The 17,821-nt window shown below is 38.1% G+C and overlaps 1 protein-coding gene across 2 annotated transcripts in view; it reads left to right on the forward strand.

Moving 5' to 3' along the window:
- Positions 1–17,821, forward strand: part of DOP1B (DOP1 leucine zipper like protein B) — a 51,304-nt gene that overhangs the window by 3,006 nt on the left and 30,477 nt on the right. For both annotated transcript variants that reach the window (XR_013956470.1, XM_080613976.1), the window contains exons 2-9: positions 467–641; positions 10,683–10,864; positions 10,951–11,121; positions 13,606–13,795; positions 14,304–14,402; positions 15,154–15,277; positions 16,000–16,100; positions 16,555–16,669. Coding sequence is in view for 1 of the 2 variants with exons in the window: in XM_080613976.1 (XP_080470102.1) it covers positions 504–641; positions 10,683–10,864; positions 10,951–11,121; positions 13,606–13,795; positions 14,304–14,402; positions 15,154–15,277; positions 16,000–16,100; positions 16,555–16,669 (1,120 nt within the window). In the remaining variant the exon portion in view is untranslated. The remainder of the gene's footprint in view (positions 1–466; positions 642–10,682; positions 10,865–10,950; positions 11,122–13,605; positions 13,796–14,303; positions 14,403–15,153; positions 15,278–15,999; positions 16,101–16,554; positions 16,670–17,821) is intronic.

The raw sequence follows: 17,821 nt of genomic DNA on the forward strand, positions 1-17,821 counted from the left end.
ACATGCAGAGCTCTGAGAGCTCCTTCTGCTGTTGGCTGAGAGGTCTTTTGGAAAGTTGTATTCCGATATGAAATGTTTCACATTCCAGAGCTACAGGTAACCTTTCAAATCACTGCACAGATGACAGATTATGAAAACGACTTGTTTCTCCTCCTCAGTACTTTGACTGTCTAGAGTGAGACTTCATCATATTCCTTCTCATTGTTACTGTGTGAGAGATCCACATGCATGGAAGGAAAAAACATGTTTCATAAATAGGAAAATGTGACTGCAAAACTTCTAAAACAGACAGTGGGGAGTTGGAGTCATGTGTGTTAAATTATTTTTAACATTGTGTTGAAACTTGATCAGGTGCCTTGTTTATTGTGATCCGTCACAGCTTCTAAATATTTACTATCCTACAGTACTTTAAGTTTGCCAGGATTTAAAAGTGGGTTATGTTTTTGTAACTGTGCACATGTTTTAGCTTACCAGGCAATTCCACCTTGCTATGAGAACCGAAGATGGATCCGGAAGAGCAGGAGTTAGTTGGTGATTACAGATACAGAAATTATTCTTCATCAATTGAGAAAGCTTTGAGAAACTTTGAATCGTCAAGTGAATGGGCGGATCTTATATCTTCCCTTGGCAAACTCAATAAGGTACAGTGTCACAAGGATATTTTTTTCATTTGTTTATTATCTTTGCATTGTTATTAACTTTAATTTATAGTACTTTGCAAAACTGAAAAATCACTCTGCTAAGTCTGTGTCTTTTTGTCCTGGGTTCAGCAGTAGCAGTCATTTTTTCTCCTTCTTAGTAGCTGGTGTAGCACTGTGGTTTTGACTTTAGGCCTGGGAACATTGCTGATAACACCGATGTTTTTAGTTACTGCTCAAATGTTTAGTCTGACCAAGGACTTTCTGACCCTCATGCTCTGCCAGGGAGGAAGGGAAGCTGGGAGGAAGCAGTGACAGGGCACCTGACCCAAACTAGCCAAAGAAGTATTCCATAGCACAGCAGGTCATGCCCAGTATATAAACTGTGGGCAGTTACCCGGAAGGGTTAGATCACTGCTCGGTCTGGCTGGGTATCGGTTGGCGGGTGGTGAGGGGTAGTATTCTCTTCCTCTGTTATTTCCCTTATCATTATTATTATTGGTGGTAGCAGTAGTGGTTTTGTGTCATACCTTAGTTACTGGACTGTTCTTATCTCAACCAGTGGGAGTTACATTCTTCCAATTCTCCTCCCCATTCCTCTGGGAGCAGGGGGGGAGGAAGGGGTGGGGGTGAGAAAGGGACTGTGTGGCTGACAGAGTTTAAACCACGACACCTTTGTATAAATGTGAGAATTTCTGGTAAAACCAACAGAGGTTTCCTTCAAATGGTATTTGTTTACTTTTTACAGCTAAGTTTATTTACTTTTTGCAGCAAAACAGTACTTAAGGATGCTGATTACTCACTCTACAGCAGCTAGAAAACTCTTTATAAAGAACAGGAGGTCACAAGTTTTAGAATATATTGAGTCAAAGTTTATATTTAAAGATCACATTTACTTGACCATGCCCTTCCTTTCTATTTGGGGAAACAATTGATTTGCTGCTGGTGTTGTCTTTTGCGTGACCATGGGAAATATGCTGAATAATGGAAGAAAGAAAAAGACTTTTAAGGGAAAACATTTAGGAAGTATGTCCTCTCCTCCTGCCCAAGAAACAAGGTATATGTTTTTGTGTCCCATTTGGTCTGATTTAACGTAATGCTCTTTCTGAGTGTATGTGGGGCAAGAGCAGTTACAGTCATTAAGGAAACGGGTGGGAGGAGTCAAGTCCCGCAGAATTCATAAGGAAACATCTGTTGTTACCCGATAGATGCCTCACATGATTTTGCTGTTGTTGCTAAGCCTTGGTTCTACAGAGTGTTTAAACAGGAGGAGAGTTACAGATTTTATAGAGTCATAGAATAACTCAAGTGGGAAGGGACCCATAGGAACCATCTAGTCCAACTCACTACCTAAAACTAAACCATATGACTAAGAGTGTCACCCAGGCACTCCTTGAACTCTGACAGGCTTGGTCCCATGACCATTTCCATGGGAAGCCTGTTCCAGTGGCCAACCATCCTGTCTGTGCAGAACCTTTACCTAATGTCCAATCTGAACTTCCTCTAATGCAGCTTCATTCCATTTCCTTGTGTCCTGTTGCTGGTCACCAGGGAGAGGAGATCAGCACCTTCTCCTCCTCCACTGCCCCCCTAGAGGATGTAAACTGCGATGAGGGCACTTGTCAGCTTACTCTTCTCCAAACTGAACAAAACAAGTGACCTCAGCCACTCCTTGTAAGTCTTGGCCTCAAGACCTTTTGCCATCTTGGTCACCCTTCTCCAGACACACTGATAGTTTGATGTCCTTCTTATATTGATGTCCTCAAAACTGCAGACAGTGCTCAAGATGGGGATGTGTAGAGTTGGGCAGTTTCCTCCCTCGACCAGCCAGCTATGCTGTGCTTGATGTACCCCAGAACACGGTTGGTCCCTTTTGGCTGCCAGGGCACACTGTTGACTCATATTCAACTTGCCAAACCGCCACACCTCTTTCAGCAGGGCTGGCCCTCCAGCTTCTCATCCCCAAATTTGTATGCATTACCAGGATTACCCTGTCTCAGCTAGAAAATCTTGGTCCGGTTAAATTTCTGGTTGGTGATTGCCCAGCTCTCTAGTCTATCCATATCTTTCTGTAAGGCCTCTCTACCCTTGAGGGAGTCCACAGGTCCTCCTAGTTTAGTATCATCAGCAAGCTTACTTAATGTACACTGAATTCCTGTGTCCAGATCATTTATAAAAACATTAAAGAGCACTGGCCCTAAAACTGAGCCCTGGGGAACTGACTAACTGCCAGCCTGATGTAACCTGATTTACTATAACCCTCTGAGTGTGACCCATCAACCAATTACTCAGCCAGCATATTATGGACTTGTCTAGCTGCGTCCTGGGCAGTTTACGCAGAAGGATACTGTGAGAGACTGTGTCGAAACTTTGCTAAAATGTAAAACCCTCACACCTATTGGTTTCCTTTGGTCAACTAGATAGGTGACCTTGTCATAAATAGAAATTAAATTGGTTAAGCATGACTTACCCCTCATGAACCCGTGCTGGCTATGGCCAATGACTGTGTTGTCTCTCAAATGTTTTTCAGTAACTTCCAGATTAACTTTCTTCATCACTTTACCAGGTGCTGAAGTGAAACTGACAGGCTTGTAATTACCAGGGTCTTCCTTCCTATCCTTCTTGATAATTGAGAAAACATTTGCCAAATTAAGGGTAGCCACGTTCTTTCCTCTTCAGAGGAGAGAAGCTAAATATCACTCTGGCAATAGGATTTACGTATTTCTGCCTTCACTGTTTCATCATGATTCCTGCTGAGTCACTAAGGAGAGTTAGAGGCCTTCAGAATGCTGCTCCCAAAAGGGAAAACAAGAAATAAAATTAGTGAGAGATTTCCTACCTTTGGCAAGAGGTAGGCTTTGATCTTGTATCTTGACTTAGAAGAATGCACTGAACTGATTAACACCCATCTGAAACTCTTATTCAGGTACAGAATTGCTAAAATATGTAGCAGCATAGTAGAAGCCAAACAGAAGAGCTTTTAGCTGTTACACCAGTCCATCTGCTGTGGCATTTTACAGACTTAATCATTTTAGGAGCTTAAGTATTGGTAGATCAAATCATTCACAGTGTTCGTCTGCTTCTGTCTATTATCTGAACGTAAGGATATGTCAGGGGAGTATGCTGCCAAAAGGAAGATTGTGAATTAGATGTCAATATCTATTCTCTTAACTCCTATGATTATTTGGTTTCTTACATCCTAAACCATAAATATTGTTGTTGAGTTCTGTTAGTGTTGCAGGGAGGGGGACGTATTTCTAACATAAGAGCCTTATTTCTATTACAGTCAGTTCTGAAAATGGGTAGGAGGGAGGAAATGAAGAGTATCTCAATGATAAAAATGTTTCTAAACACTGCACATGGTTATATTCAGGAATCTGGGTGTGAGTAACTGGTGTTCAGTGATGCGTATTAAGCAAATGTGAAAATACTGATAAAGGATGTGTAAGTAAAGGCATTTCAGAAGTACTTTCATGCTTCTAGAGTAGCATGGAAGATCTTTGTTTCTTAAGGACCTTTGTATTGTTTACTTTAATCGTGGGTGTTCTCGCTTATATAGGTCTAATATTTTCTGAGGCTTTCTCTCCTGTATGAAGGCTTCAACAACACTTTGCACTATTGAATCCAACAAGTTTAATACACACACACGCTTATTTCTATAGATGCTCTGTGGCATTACTCTTTCAATACAAGGTCTGGAGGAAGTAGCACGGGCTCTTGCTATTTAAGAGAAGAATAATGGATAGAGCTGATTCAGATCCCTTTGGCCTTGGCTGAAACAAGTGATCTTGGAGCTCTTGCTGCTGTTGCTCCTGGTGAAAGAGATAACTTTACTACTTCTTTCTGCCGCTACTTAGCTGCCAAGGTTAAACTGAAAGGTTTTTTTTCATAGTTTTTCTTTTGCTTCTGTGGTTCTAGAACCATAGAAGAACCTGGTTCTATGCTTCCCTAGAACCAGGGAGGCAACAGAGAAACTAGTTGACTTTAATCTGAACTGGCAGCCAAACAGGTCAGTTTGCAGATCTAGAAACAGTATTTTTTTGTCACTTAAGGGAGATGAGTCTTATCTAACTTCACATGACTTCAGCGTAGACAGCTTCACCCTGAATCACTTTTAGACAGCGACAGAAATAAGCGGGGGGAGGAGGGGAGGATTTTGTGTGTGTGATTGTTTGTTGGGTTTTTTTGTTTTGTAGCTCATCTCTTGCTATTTAAAGTAGGCCAGATGAATGCTGTCCTAAAATTGCTTGTGTTCCTCACTGGTTTTATAGGAAGCCTGAGGTGAGTTACTGTGGTTTTGTCCATGTTGTTTAGCTGACCTAGGCTTCTAAGGCTAGGTAAGGTGAACCTCCCCTGCAGTGTTCTGAACAGAACTGCAGGTACCAAGTCTGAACATGAGTGAAGAATGGAGAGTTGGCAGAATTTGCTAACTTACACTATGCCCCAAGTTGTAAGGGAAAGATTCTGGGGGGGTTAATTTAGATAGTGTGTGTTATGCATCATGGTGAAGGCAAAACAGTGGAAAGTAATGCTTGCAAATATTTACAGAAGAATTTAAATGGACAGATGCAACTGGGTGGATTAAACAGGCAGTAAATGTAGATCTTAATGGGTTAAAGAGAGTTTTCAGCTTTGCCCTGAAATTTACACGTATTCCACTTGTAAATATCCGTCTCTGTGTGCTTTGCTTCAGTTCAAGCTCTATTTATGATAAACCAGTGATTTAGTAGTTGCAGCATAGGCTACTGTATGCTTCAGGAAGTACAATTATTCTCCTTTCAGCACTGTTTTCAAATACAGCTTTGAAACATGTTTCTGTTTTTTTTGCAAATCTGTGTATGTTCATTGTTTGGAAAGCACCGTTTTGTGACTGGTGTTTTCAGATGTTCTTACAGATTGCTGCATCCAGAATACAGTAATTCTTCTCAATTGTCTTAGTGCTAAAATGTGATTGCACTGTTGCAGATTTTGCCAGTGTGTTCTAATGTTGTAAAAAGATACAACTATGACAAATCTCATTGACATAAAAATGCTGGGGGCAGAGGTACTGTCTTTTTAAACCTAGAAGTAAGTGTTGGTTCAGCCCATGTGGATTCATTGGTGAAATAGGTGCTTTTAACACAGTTTTTATACCCAAAGTGCTTGTCGCTCTCTATTCAGAGTATAAACAGATATGTATATTACATAAAATACATATAAAAGTATTCATGTAGGAAGAACTCCAGGCAATTAAGAGGCTAAAAATATTGTGAAGTTCGGAAAATCCAAGTGCATAGTTTTCATTGGGATTTTTAATCCAGATTATAGGCATATATATTTTCACAAATTTTAACAGTGGGTGCATGCAGAGTAGATAAGTGGCACAGTTTGCAACTGAAGAACTGAGCAGTAGCAAATACTGGATTTTGAAGTCTGCTTTTGTAAGAAAATTATGAGGGAAGGTTTTCAGTAAGTCTCTGAAATTTATTTATTCATAGAAGAGCACAAATCTTACCAGGTTTTTGGCAACTGCATGTTTTAAACTCCCCTGTTTCTTCATTTAATCCATATATATTACAAAAGAAAAGAAAAAGCCAACCAGTCTACCGAAAAACACCAACCTGCATCTGTTTGACAAGAATAATGGACAGGATTTTGCTGTACGTGTTGGAAAAATACCTAGTTCAATAATTTTTCAACAGTTTTTGGATATCCGGTGGAATGTAACTTGTGTATAAGCTTCACTAGTGACTGTTGCCACTGAGCCTGGCTGGACAGCCAGCGTCCCTTTTCAGAACAAGATGTTCATTTATAGTTAGAGTTCACCATGAAAGCAAATATTGTAACATCTGAAAAATCAATTGTTCTAGAGGGATTTATTTTATGCTTACAGCATGGTTGACTTGTTCGGTAATGATAGCAATATTTGCCCTAAAATAACACTTCCAAACTGCTTTTTATCTTTGATCATTACACAAGTGTGTAAATGCATAGATTGTAAGTTCTTACAATATTAATTTTTAGTATTTAGCCTGCAGTTTTGAAGGTTTTGGGTTTTTTTATTTGACTTTCAATAGAAAATAACTGTGTTACTTCTTGTTTCTGTAGGCTTTTCTTGATTCAGAAACTTCAAGGTGAATATGATCTCAACCAAACACTATCTGTTTGGAAGAGAAAGAGAAAAAAAAACCAAAAATCATTGTAGCTGCACAATTATTGTTTTTTTCAGTAATAATACTTAATGTCACAATATGTCTGCTCTTGAGGGGAGAGAAGAGAAGGATTCTTCTGAAACACGGATTTAATGAGCATAGTCATTATTTACACCAGTTGCTTCATATGAAAACTCTGCCATGGCTTTATAACATCTTTTGGCCAAATAACAAACACAAGCACCATTTGCCTTCTGTTGAAGGCAAGCCTTGTATCTTTGAGAAGAACGGAAGCTTTGGCTCCTAATTGATTTATGGAACTTCACCACACCCAATGCACAAATGCAGTGTGCTGAACTAGGGATATTTTATACATCTTCCTCCCCACCCCCCTTTTTTAATATAACTCCATCTCCTTGTTTGCAGTTTTCTCACAACCATGTTTGAACTTCATGTTGCTATATTTAGGGAATCCGTTTAGATTATTTTTTCTTTTCTTTTTTTTTTTTTTTCACTTGGAAAATGAATCAGAGGAAAATGGAATCCCAGGCTCTCCTTCTTCCCCTCTCCTCCAATCAGTGTTGTCTAAACCAAGAATCATAGTATCTCCTAGTTGCATAGAATCTTATGAATATATATATGTATGCTTTTTTTTTTTTTTTTTCTGGAATTCTTGTTATATAAATAAAAATATTTACTTGATTTTTTTTTGTTGGGTTTTTTTTTTATGTCTAGGCAAATTGTTGCAACATCTTTAGTAGTGCTATAAAGCAGTGCAGATATTCCTCTGTGTGTCTGTGTTTGTTTTGAGGCACACGTATACACTGCTGCAAAGACATCTTCCCTTTCTATCCTTTAAAGCCCACATTCAAATAAAACCTGAGCATGCTTACGCATTAGAAAAGTTTTAGTGTGTATAATGTATTTTCTAGTCAGTCATAAAGAAAAAGAATCTGTAAAAAGTTGAAAACTAAACATGCACCTGGACACAAGTCACTACTTCACATCTCATTTTTTCTTGACTTACTGATTAAAGCTTTTATTTTAAAAGCCAGTGGTAGGTCAAGTACTTTTTGGGTTTCTGAGATTGCTGATTTCTCATTGCTCCGTGAAAACCAAACCCTGGGATTATATATTAAGTGTGGAGTACTTGCTTGCAGTTCAGGCTTCTAAAGCCAAACCTTTCTAGCAGTTCCAGTGACATTTAACACTTCTGCCACCATAATTGTTCACGTGGAAAGCAGTTGGAGACATGAAGGGAAAGTAGATCATGAATGGGCTTCAGCCCATCAAAGACAATCAAATTAAGCTTACAAGAATCTTTAAAAGAGTGGGAGAATAATAGGTATGGAAACTTGTGAGCAGGGTTGTCCATCTGTGGTCATTTGTGCTGGATTCTGAACGTGGAAGCAATAGTTTGAGATGGGATCTTCATCTGCATGCAGTGCCAGTGATACCAGGCTTGCTACCAGAACATTAACTACCTGTAGCAGCTGAAATTATAATGGCATTTCAGAAGTCCTGTATCTCACAGGCAAGTGATTCCCTTTTTCAGTTGTGTGAGCTCAGCTTGATTTAAAAATCAAGCTTGATTTAAAAAATCAAACTTCTTAGCTTTGCTTGTCAGCTCACAGAAACTAATTAGCAATTTTAAATATGTATATTATCATGTCACTCTTATTTCAAAGAACAGTTTTAGATCAGCCCACTAATTAATGTCTTGCAACCCTTTTAAAATTCTTTGATGCTTGCCATTCCCAGCAGGGAAGCTGTTAAGAATCTGAAAATTTACCTTTCAGCAAAGTAGCAGCCAGCCCACCTCGCTACTGGAATGGCTCTTGGTGCAACCACAGTCATCTCACATATTGCAGTGTGGTTTAAGATTCCTTGCATGTGCTGGAAGATCAGAGACAACTGTTAACTAGGAACACCCACTCTTGAGAAGAACTGTGGTCTGTGTCCAACTGTGTATTTCTTCAACCAAAGTCAGGAAAAAAAAGATTACATGCCTTTGAGAAGGGAGTTTCATCTCGGAATTGTTCTGATGTGATGGACTGAAACTCTCCTCAGCTTATCTGTGAAGATCATAACAAATGTCTTCAAATCTTGCTCAAATCTTCCTTCTTGTACAGAGATGTATTCTGATTCTTCAGGTGAAGCAGGATAGTTGGCACACATACATGAATGTAGTCTTGTTCTAAGTTAGTCTCACCTGGTGGAATTTGGACATATGAGGGTTTCAGAGTTACTCAGCAGAAATACTTAAAATTGAATTATCCCTGAATGTCCACTATTTGACTCCTAGTATGCCTGGAGTATTCTTTCCTGTTCTGACTAAATGTTTTGCTTAGCTATCCCTGATGTTTGGTGAAGAGGAGTTCTTATTGGCTGGTGCAGATTTGCATCCTTAGGAAATGAAATAAGCTAAATGACTTTCTTTATGAGATGACATTATTTCTGTAATGGATCAGGTTCTCAGTGTTATAAACAGTAAATGTTTTCATCTTCTACCTAGTTGATATTTAAATTTTAACTGATAGAATATTAAGATGGTATTTGTTCAATCATGACAGAAAAAATATTTTCCTATAATTACCTTCTTATATATATACAGAGGGTGTAGGCAAACACATACTGACCAATATCAACAGACTGTTTCAAAGTCCAGCTTTCCTGCAGTCTTTGAAGTTCTTACAAGTATTAAGGATTTCAATCTTTACCACTGAATTAATATTACTCATGTAATATATGAGTAAATCTCTCAAATATGAGATATTACAGATAACTCCACATGTATAAGCTAGTTTAATTTCATGTGTGAAAAGTTGCTGTGTTCTTGGATTCTCATGCCCACTAACTGTAAAATCTTAAACAATAAGTTGCACACACCTTCGAAAGATGGTGGGTTTTATCTCTTCCTCTTACTGCCGATGAGAGTATTCAGCATTTAAGTGAATGCCACGATCATTGCTTTTTCTTGGAAATGAGCAAGAAAGTGCTGGTTCATTTGTCTGCTGCTTTTTCAAAACCTTTTTTGGGCAGGATAGAAGAACCTCAAGTTTAAAACCACTATGTAGGAGAAGAACATGACTTAACCTTTGGGAGAGTCAAGAATCTACCTAATCCTGAAAATATCGCAAATGTCAATCCACAGTGAAACATCCGTTTGCGTTAGCAGGAAGCAGTCAAAGGCTAAAGTGCCATTAGCTTGCAACATCTTTTTTTTAATTGTCTCTGAATTGATGAGGCATACTTCTTAACCTCACTGAAATGCACGCGTGATTAAAGGAAAAGAGTAACCTTTCCAAAGAAAGGTGCTACAGTTTGTTTTTTCCAGAGACCTGGCCTGTCTGCAATACTTAGTTAACTATTTCCTGTTGTGAAGACCTTTTACTTATATTTCTCAGTACAGTGGGTATAGTTAATAAAGCTTACTGAATGTAGCCACACAGAACTACAAATAACTCTGAGATGTTATTGTCCCATTTAATCATGACTGCTTTGGTCGGAAGATTTTTTTGTTTATATTTCAGGTACAATGAAATTAAAATTTACGAGAAAAGATAGTTCTTTGTTGCTTTATTCTCTGTCCTTAAAAGCTGAAATGCTTTTCTTGTCACTTCTCTGGTTTCCCTTGAGGTACGATAAGGGTACCCTGTCCTGTCCTTTAACTTCCTTTTCCAGCCTAAGAGCAAAGTAAGATCACTCTTCTAGACTGTTTATGACTGATTACATATGAAAACTCAATTGCAGAATTCTCCTGTTTCAATGTAACGAAGTGCATTTATTGGAGAAAACTCTTGAATGTATTTAGCTCTTTTCAATGTGCTAGTAGGAAGCCTTTGACACACAGTCATGATATGCATTTTCTGTTACATTATAACTACTCATTCTCATCTCCTTTCTTCCACAGGCTCTTCAGAGTAACCTGAAGTACTCTCTATTGCCAAGACGGCTGATCATCAGTAAAAGATTATCACAGTGTTTGCATCCAGCACTACCCAGTGGAGTGCACTTAAAGGCATTAGAAACCTATGAAATAATCTTTAAAATTATCGGGACGAAATGGCTTGCCAAGGATTTATTCTTGTACAGGTAAGCTTTTCTTTAAAAGCATATGCATTTCACAGTCTATTTTAATTAACTAATATTTCTTTTTTTTTTTTTTGTTTTTAATAAAGCTCTGGTTTGTTCCCTCTGCTGGCAAATGCAGCAATGTCAGTGAGGCCTGTTCTCCTTGGTTTGTATGAGAAATATTTCCTTCCCCTCCAAAAGTCCCTCCTGCCTGGTCTTCAAGCCTTTGTAATTGGACTGCTTCCTGGACTGGAAGAAGGATCAGAAATTTATGATAGGTGAGAACTAATGCTAATGAAAAACAACGGACAGTATTTTGCTTTTTTAAGGAATTCTCAAGAAAATTCTCTTAGCTCTCTTGATATAAGGCTTGATAAAAGAGCTTCTAAAGGTGAAGAAATGGTGAGTCCCTGAAAGATGCAGTAGATAGTGCTAAAGTAGAAAAATCTTTTCCCCTTCTGTTTTCATCTCAGGAGGAGAAGAGGAAAGGGAGGGTTAAAAATAGAAGTGATGAGAGAAACAAATAAATCTTATTTCTTAAAGCTCCTCTGAACTCCTAAATAATTAACTTGAATTCCCAAACCACTGCCTTATAGATAAATTCTATTTAAATATTGTAACAAGAGCAAGCAGCTGAATTCTTTCCTGTATTTCTGTATCAGATATTTACCCTCAGGTTCTGAAAACACGAGCAAAAGGAAACTCTTCGAAAAACTATTGTGGAAAAAAATGTCTCTTTCACTTTTGGGTGCCCTGGCAGTAATGACAATGGCATTTAATACGATAAAGTTGGGATCAGGAACTGTGCAGACAAGAGCAACTCTACACTCATTTGTATAGTGGTTTTACTTCACTTACTATAACTGTTTTGTAAGATTGTTTGAGAACTTGGACACTTTAGGTTTCATCCAAATGTTTCTTTGCTTAAAAAGTCACTAAATGTTGCATTGGTAATGTGCTTTCTTCTGTATTACCAGTCTGGATATGTTGGCTGTTCCCTCTGCTCTTTTTGAGTCTTAATAGTGGTGTGTACTCTTTATGGGAAAAAAAAGCCCAAAACAGAGAGAGGGATATGCTAGGCTGCAAAGATTACACTAGTTCTACATCTAATGCCTCTTTTTACAAACAAGTATTAAATTCAAGGCTCATATTAATTGGTGGAGTGGCTAAAAGTAAATTGCATGTGATCCCAACTTGGTGAATAGCATTTACTTGCCAAATCCAGAATACCAGATCTATGGGCAAGTATATGCCTCTTGCGTATCTCCTGTAGAAACATAAATTTTAGTATGTGCTTTTTTTGTCAGTCAGGCTTATAAGCTTATAAGATGGTGTATAGTTTTCTTTTTCCCCTTACTAGTTGCTGGGGATATGAGGGAGAAAGGGGTTCCCTTGGAACTAAGTCTCCTGTCTATGTGAAGTCTCTTTAGGGAGACTGAACCTATTTTGAAACTGACTAAATTTGAAGCAGTGAGTTAATGGCAAGTGCAGATTAACTTCCAACATCTGACTTATGTTTTTTATGCCTTTTCCCCTATTGTTAATGGCACTGTTTTCCTCTTTACCTTGGACAGACAGCACCACAGACAGGAACTGACTGTACGTTTCCCCGTGAAAGATTCATGATTAAATTAATATCATGTAATTTTGTGAAACATAAATTTACATGAGAAAGTCTTTAGTTTATTTATAATAATGATTCTGGAGCAAGAAAGATAGATCAAGATATCTTGTCAGAACATGTGTTAGGTTAATTTTGAATTTGGCTTCATGAGAGGCTTTCCACTGAATGTTTTCAGAATCTTCAATGTTGAGGACTAACACTTAATATATCATCTGCTGTTCCTGAAAGTGGTAGAAGTACTAGCTCAGGTCATGCTTCAGCCTGGACACTATTCCCTTCTTAAATATATGCATATGCATGAATTTGTACACACACCTACACAAAATAGAAAAGGAAAAATGGCTTGAGGGCTACTTCATAAAGAAATTGAAAAGAACATCACATTGCAAGAGGTGGGGGATGGTGGTGTTCCCTCTTCTGTGCTGGACATCTTCCTCTTTTCTCACTTCTACATTCCTCATGTGGGGTTTTAATTCCTACATTATAGTAAATATTGTGGTTTAACCACCAGAGTACTGACAGAGTGGCAAAAGCAGAAAATGTGGCTTCAGTCATAGGACCTCCAATGTGATTACTTGTAAACTAATTTCAGTATACATTTCATATTTATTATATATAAGTATAGAGATATTTCATATCTATTACCTGTAAACTAATTTCAGTATGTGTGCAATAACTGACAGTGCGTTATTTTATCTCATGTTTTTCTTCATTCAGTGACTTACAGATTGAGCCCATTCATTTTTAAGCACAAATTTGTAGGATATCTTCCAGATCCCAGACTGATTAAATTGGCTTTCAAAATCTAGCACCATCTTAAGTTATTTCCAGTTCAACATTGCACACCTCTACAGTAATTTTGTCAGAGCTAAATGCTTGCAGATAATTACTGGCAATGTTTCCAAGGTATCCACAGAAGCTTTGTTTCAATAAGTGTGCACAGTAACAAAGGATTTTTTACTGGTTTTGTATAATCAGATGCAGACATCTTCATGTGAAATGGGCAATACTGATAATACAAAGATGAGGAAAACAAATAAATTATGTCAATATTAATTCTGTGTATAATTGCCTTTTTATGATACCAAACTGAACTAACAAAAATCTGTTTTCCCATGCAAACTATATTTCCGTACAGAACAGATGCTCTGCTTTTGAAGCTCTCCTTATTGATGGGCCAGGAAGTGTTCTATGGAGCACTCTGGGGCAGTGTCCTGGTTGGCCCATCCATCAGGCTGCCTGCTTCTCTTTTTGTTGTCAGTCACATCAACAGAGAGCTGTCTGGAAAACAGCAGAAGTACATGCTTGGCACCGATTATAGGCTCACAGTAAGTTCTTTGAGCTCCTCATAGAACAGTTTGATCTACCACAATACAAGCATACTAGCAAATTAAGCCTTCTCTGTATTAAGTTAGACTGATCTGCTCTTAACATTTTGGAGAGAGACAAAGAGAGTCTGAAAGGTCCACACTTCAGAATTGCTTAATATTGTTACTTCAGGGGAGCATCTTGCCTGAAATATAGGAGAGACTCTCCCATGCAGATTTTGGTTAGCCTGCAGAATGTAAGTCTTCTGAAGCTTCTGTAGTTTTTGGTGATCAGTACTGCATACAGCCTTAAAAGACTGACTATTTCAATTCAAAAGATAAACCTGACATTTCTTCTCTACCCGTTCATTTTTTTTAACCCACTTTGTGCGTAGGAGTTAAATGGCTTCTCTAAAAAAACAGTGCTTACATGTAGCCAAGTTTGCTTGCTTGCTTTCTTATGATTATTAACAGTGATTGCACTTCAAGTGCTATCATGAAGTAAACTCTGTTGTGCTTTCTCTAACAGATAAAGTCTTTGTGTGTATCAGTATTGGATTCAAATGTCCTTGTGCAAAGAAACACTCTAGAAGTGATTCTCTTCTTCTTCCCATTTTCTACAGCTTTGGTAAGAGGACTATTTTAGTATTGTTGCATGCATACTTTGTGCAGGAAAGTGTCTGCTATGAAACGAATCCAGCTTCTACCTCTGTTATTGCCAAATGTCTGAATTTTGTACCTTCAAAATCAGCAAACAGATACTGCAATTTCTTGTTCCTCCATCAGTTTTAATAGTAAAGGAGACTCTGCTGCTTCTCAGACTCATGCTTTCACAGTGATTACTGCATGATATTTGGAAAGTTCTTGAAGTATTCAGGCCTGAGAAAATGCATGTGGAAAAAATATCAAGCTTCTTTTCAACTAGGATTTCAGCATTTACAATTGTCTGTGCTAAAAGAAGATACTTCTGTTAAAGACTAGAGAGAAAATATTGCTTGAAACTAGAGTTGTTCTCCATCATTTTCTAACTTACCTGGTAGTATAGCCAGTATTTTGAAAGTAACAAGTAATTTTAGGTGTGCGGTTATAACATAATGAAATCTTTAGTACTTTTAACTTAACTTGTAGCTCTGTACCTTAAATATGAAAATTACCACAATTGAATCAGATTCCCTTTCTTGAGATGTTTTCTGTACAGAATATTTTGTTGTTGACAGTTTGTTGTGCTTTTTTTATTGTTTTTTTTTTTTTTTTCCCCAAAGCATTAATATCACCTGTTAAAAAAAAAAAAAACAAAACAAAACAAAAAACACCTCATTACCTATTTGACTTGTTTCAGTGTTCATAAGCAGCTGAAATGCCTTTATTTTTCATCCTAGGACTGCAATGAAAGCACTATTCTATTGCGCAGGACTGACTTGGTCTATATTCTGTCAGCTGCTACACAGACATTGTTGAGAAGAGACATGTCACTCAATAGAAGATTATATGCATGGTTGCTAGGTACTGTACAATATACAGTGATATCCAGTATTCTGAATACCTAAGAGGAAAAAAAAAAGTCAGTGCTTAAAATTGCAATATACCTTTTCAGCAGTTAATGAATGATGATAAAATAAAGTGTTGTTTAGTTGCCACTTAAGTATCTGTTTAATAAAATTAAGCATTTATTTGGCAAATAAGTCTGCTCTTCACAGATTAATTCGTTTCACTGTCCTGAATCACAGGGTATCTGATTATTTCTAGTCTCATCCACAATTCATTCTGAAGTGATTCATTGGACTAAAAAGAGTGGGGTGCTATTTTAACCTTGCTTTTCTGGAAGTAATAGTCTATTAATTCCCCCATGGGCTTAATTGTCAAGGAGGGGCTATAAGAGAGCTATAGCTTCTCCCCATCTGCCTCTTTTTAACTGCTTATGAAGATGCTAAAAGTGACCAGGGCAAGAGCTGCAGCCAAGTAGCTGTATGAAGGCATTCCTTGCTGACCCCATGTGTGGATCAGGCCTTGGTTTTCATTTATGTCTAGTATTAGCACATCAGGATACCTCAAACTGTGATATGTGGGTTGTCGGTGGGAAGTATGTGAGTTGGTTTCAAGCAAAGTGTTGAAATTACAAAGGTTAAATATGCAATATAATTTCAATATTTGTATAAATGACATCTGTGTAGCGCTCTCTACTGTAGTGTTTCTGTGTACTCTTGATGCCTCTGTTTATCTTGTAGGCTCTGATATTAAAGGTGGTACTTTTGCTCCAGACTCAACAACTTCAGAAGACCATGCTATTTATTTCTTTGGAAAATACTCTAAAGATCTTTTAGTTGAGGTTGGTGTTTGCTGCATACAGATGTATTTGTGATCCTCTCAAATGTTAGTGCAACCTGAATCTAGAATTGTTCACTGTGCTCCTTGGTTTGTCCTTCACTTTCTGTCCCTATAGATAGTGTAATTTTGGTAGTTGTATTTTCATCTATCTGAATGACTGCTCTGCTGTATTTATCCAAATATTGGATGTACTTATAATACGAATGAAATCTAATGAAACCAAAATGTAGCATCTTTGATGAACTACCTGAATTATTTAAAAATGCTTCTCTGAATAACAACAGCTCTTGAGTACAGATGATGAAAAGATGTCATTGATTTGTCTACCCTTAATGGAAAATTGAAATTCAATTGTAGTCAGTACTAAACAAAATCAAATTTAGAAACACTTCAGGTATTAGTAAAGTGTCATTCTCTCTTCTCTGCATAACAATTTGATGTTTTCTTTTTACTAGAGTTTGATTGAAATTTTACAGCAGAAATTCCCAGAGTCTGATACAGAGGAACAGCATCAAGCTTATTTGAAACCCTTCCGCATCCTAGTTAGTCTCCTTGACAAACCTGAAATAGGTAATGTGGCTTGTCACTTCTGTTATGACTGCTAGTGCCTATTAGAACTTGGCTGTCAATTGCCTTTGACAGCAGGATTTAAGACACACCCTGCACAATTCTTCCTAATTCTGAATATGCATGCATTGTGTATTAGTGTGCAGGGGGCTGTGTTCCTTGCCTTGGACCTCATTCAGAATGGTGCTTTGGAGCAAGCATCCCCTCCATGTTACCTCTGGCTCTTCTGCAGAGCACTCCACTGTAGTATAGATTTGTTCTAGTGAGGATAACACTCTTCCGTGCCCAGAACTGCAATCTGGGGGACCTGTTAAAAAGAACTACTTCTGCCCTCGTGTCAATATTCCACTCAATTCATTCCTTTGAGCTTATTTGCTAAAAACACTGTTAGGCCTCTTTTTGTTCTGCCTTATAAAGAGGCTTCTTTGCAGAAAACCACCAACGCTGCTCTTGCCTGGGTATTTCTAGTGCTTGGTTGTGCTTGCAGGCCTCCCTAGACGCTTGCATCAGACTCTCATGACCATGTTGCTTTTCCAGACAGTGTAGTCCCACAGCAACTAGCGTGTGGTAGTACTGCTGCCAGAGTGGACAGTACCACTTACCTGCAGGTGTTCCAACTAGAAATAACCTGTCATGGGTATGGGGAGTTAGGGGGTGCCTCTGTCAGTGGCACTGCTTGCTTGAGCCAGCCTGATGCTGCTGCGGGAGCTATAGTTTGAGACTTCATGACTGAGCTATGAAGAGTTTCCTCCCCTTCCCTGTCACATGTCTGTCCTGTTGTGTACATGAAGTTGCCGGTGCCAGAAGGGTGAGGCTCTGCTGGCCCTTGTTTTAAAGGTCAAGTTCTCCTTTCTGTGTGTAAAAACTAAGCCAAAATGACTTGACAGAGTTTTAGAATTTAATAGTATGCTGTTAAGAACTCTATATGTGTGGACAAATCTTTGAAATTTTGTTCTAAATATAGATTTAGAACAAAACACATGTACTGAGACTAAACCCTTGGGTGGCAGTTTGTTTTGTAGGATCTTGTATGTGATAAGCTTATCCTCTTTCACGGGTCAGGCAAGTACTTTTAAGCACATTTCCTGTTAAAGAATTATCAAAACACTGCCAGGAACAATAGGGATTCTCTATTTCTTATCTAACAAATGAATG

The sequence above is a fragment of the Psittacula echo genome (assembly GCF_963264785.1).
Source record: "Psittacula echo genome assembly, chromosome: 3".
In the NCBI taxonomy this organism is placed as follows: domain Eukaryota; kingdom Metazoa; phylum Chordata; class Aves; order Psittaciformes; family Psittacidae; genus Psittacula; species Psittacula echo.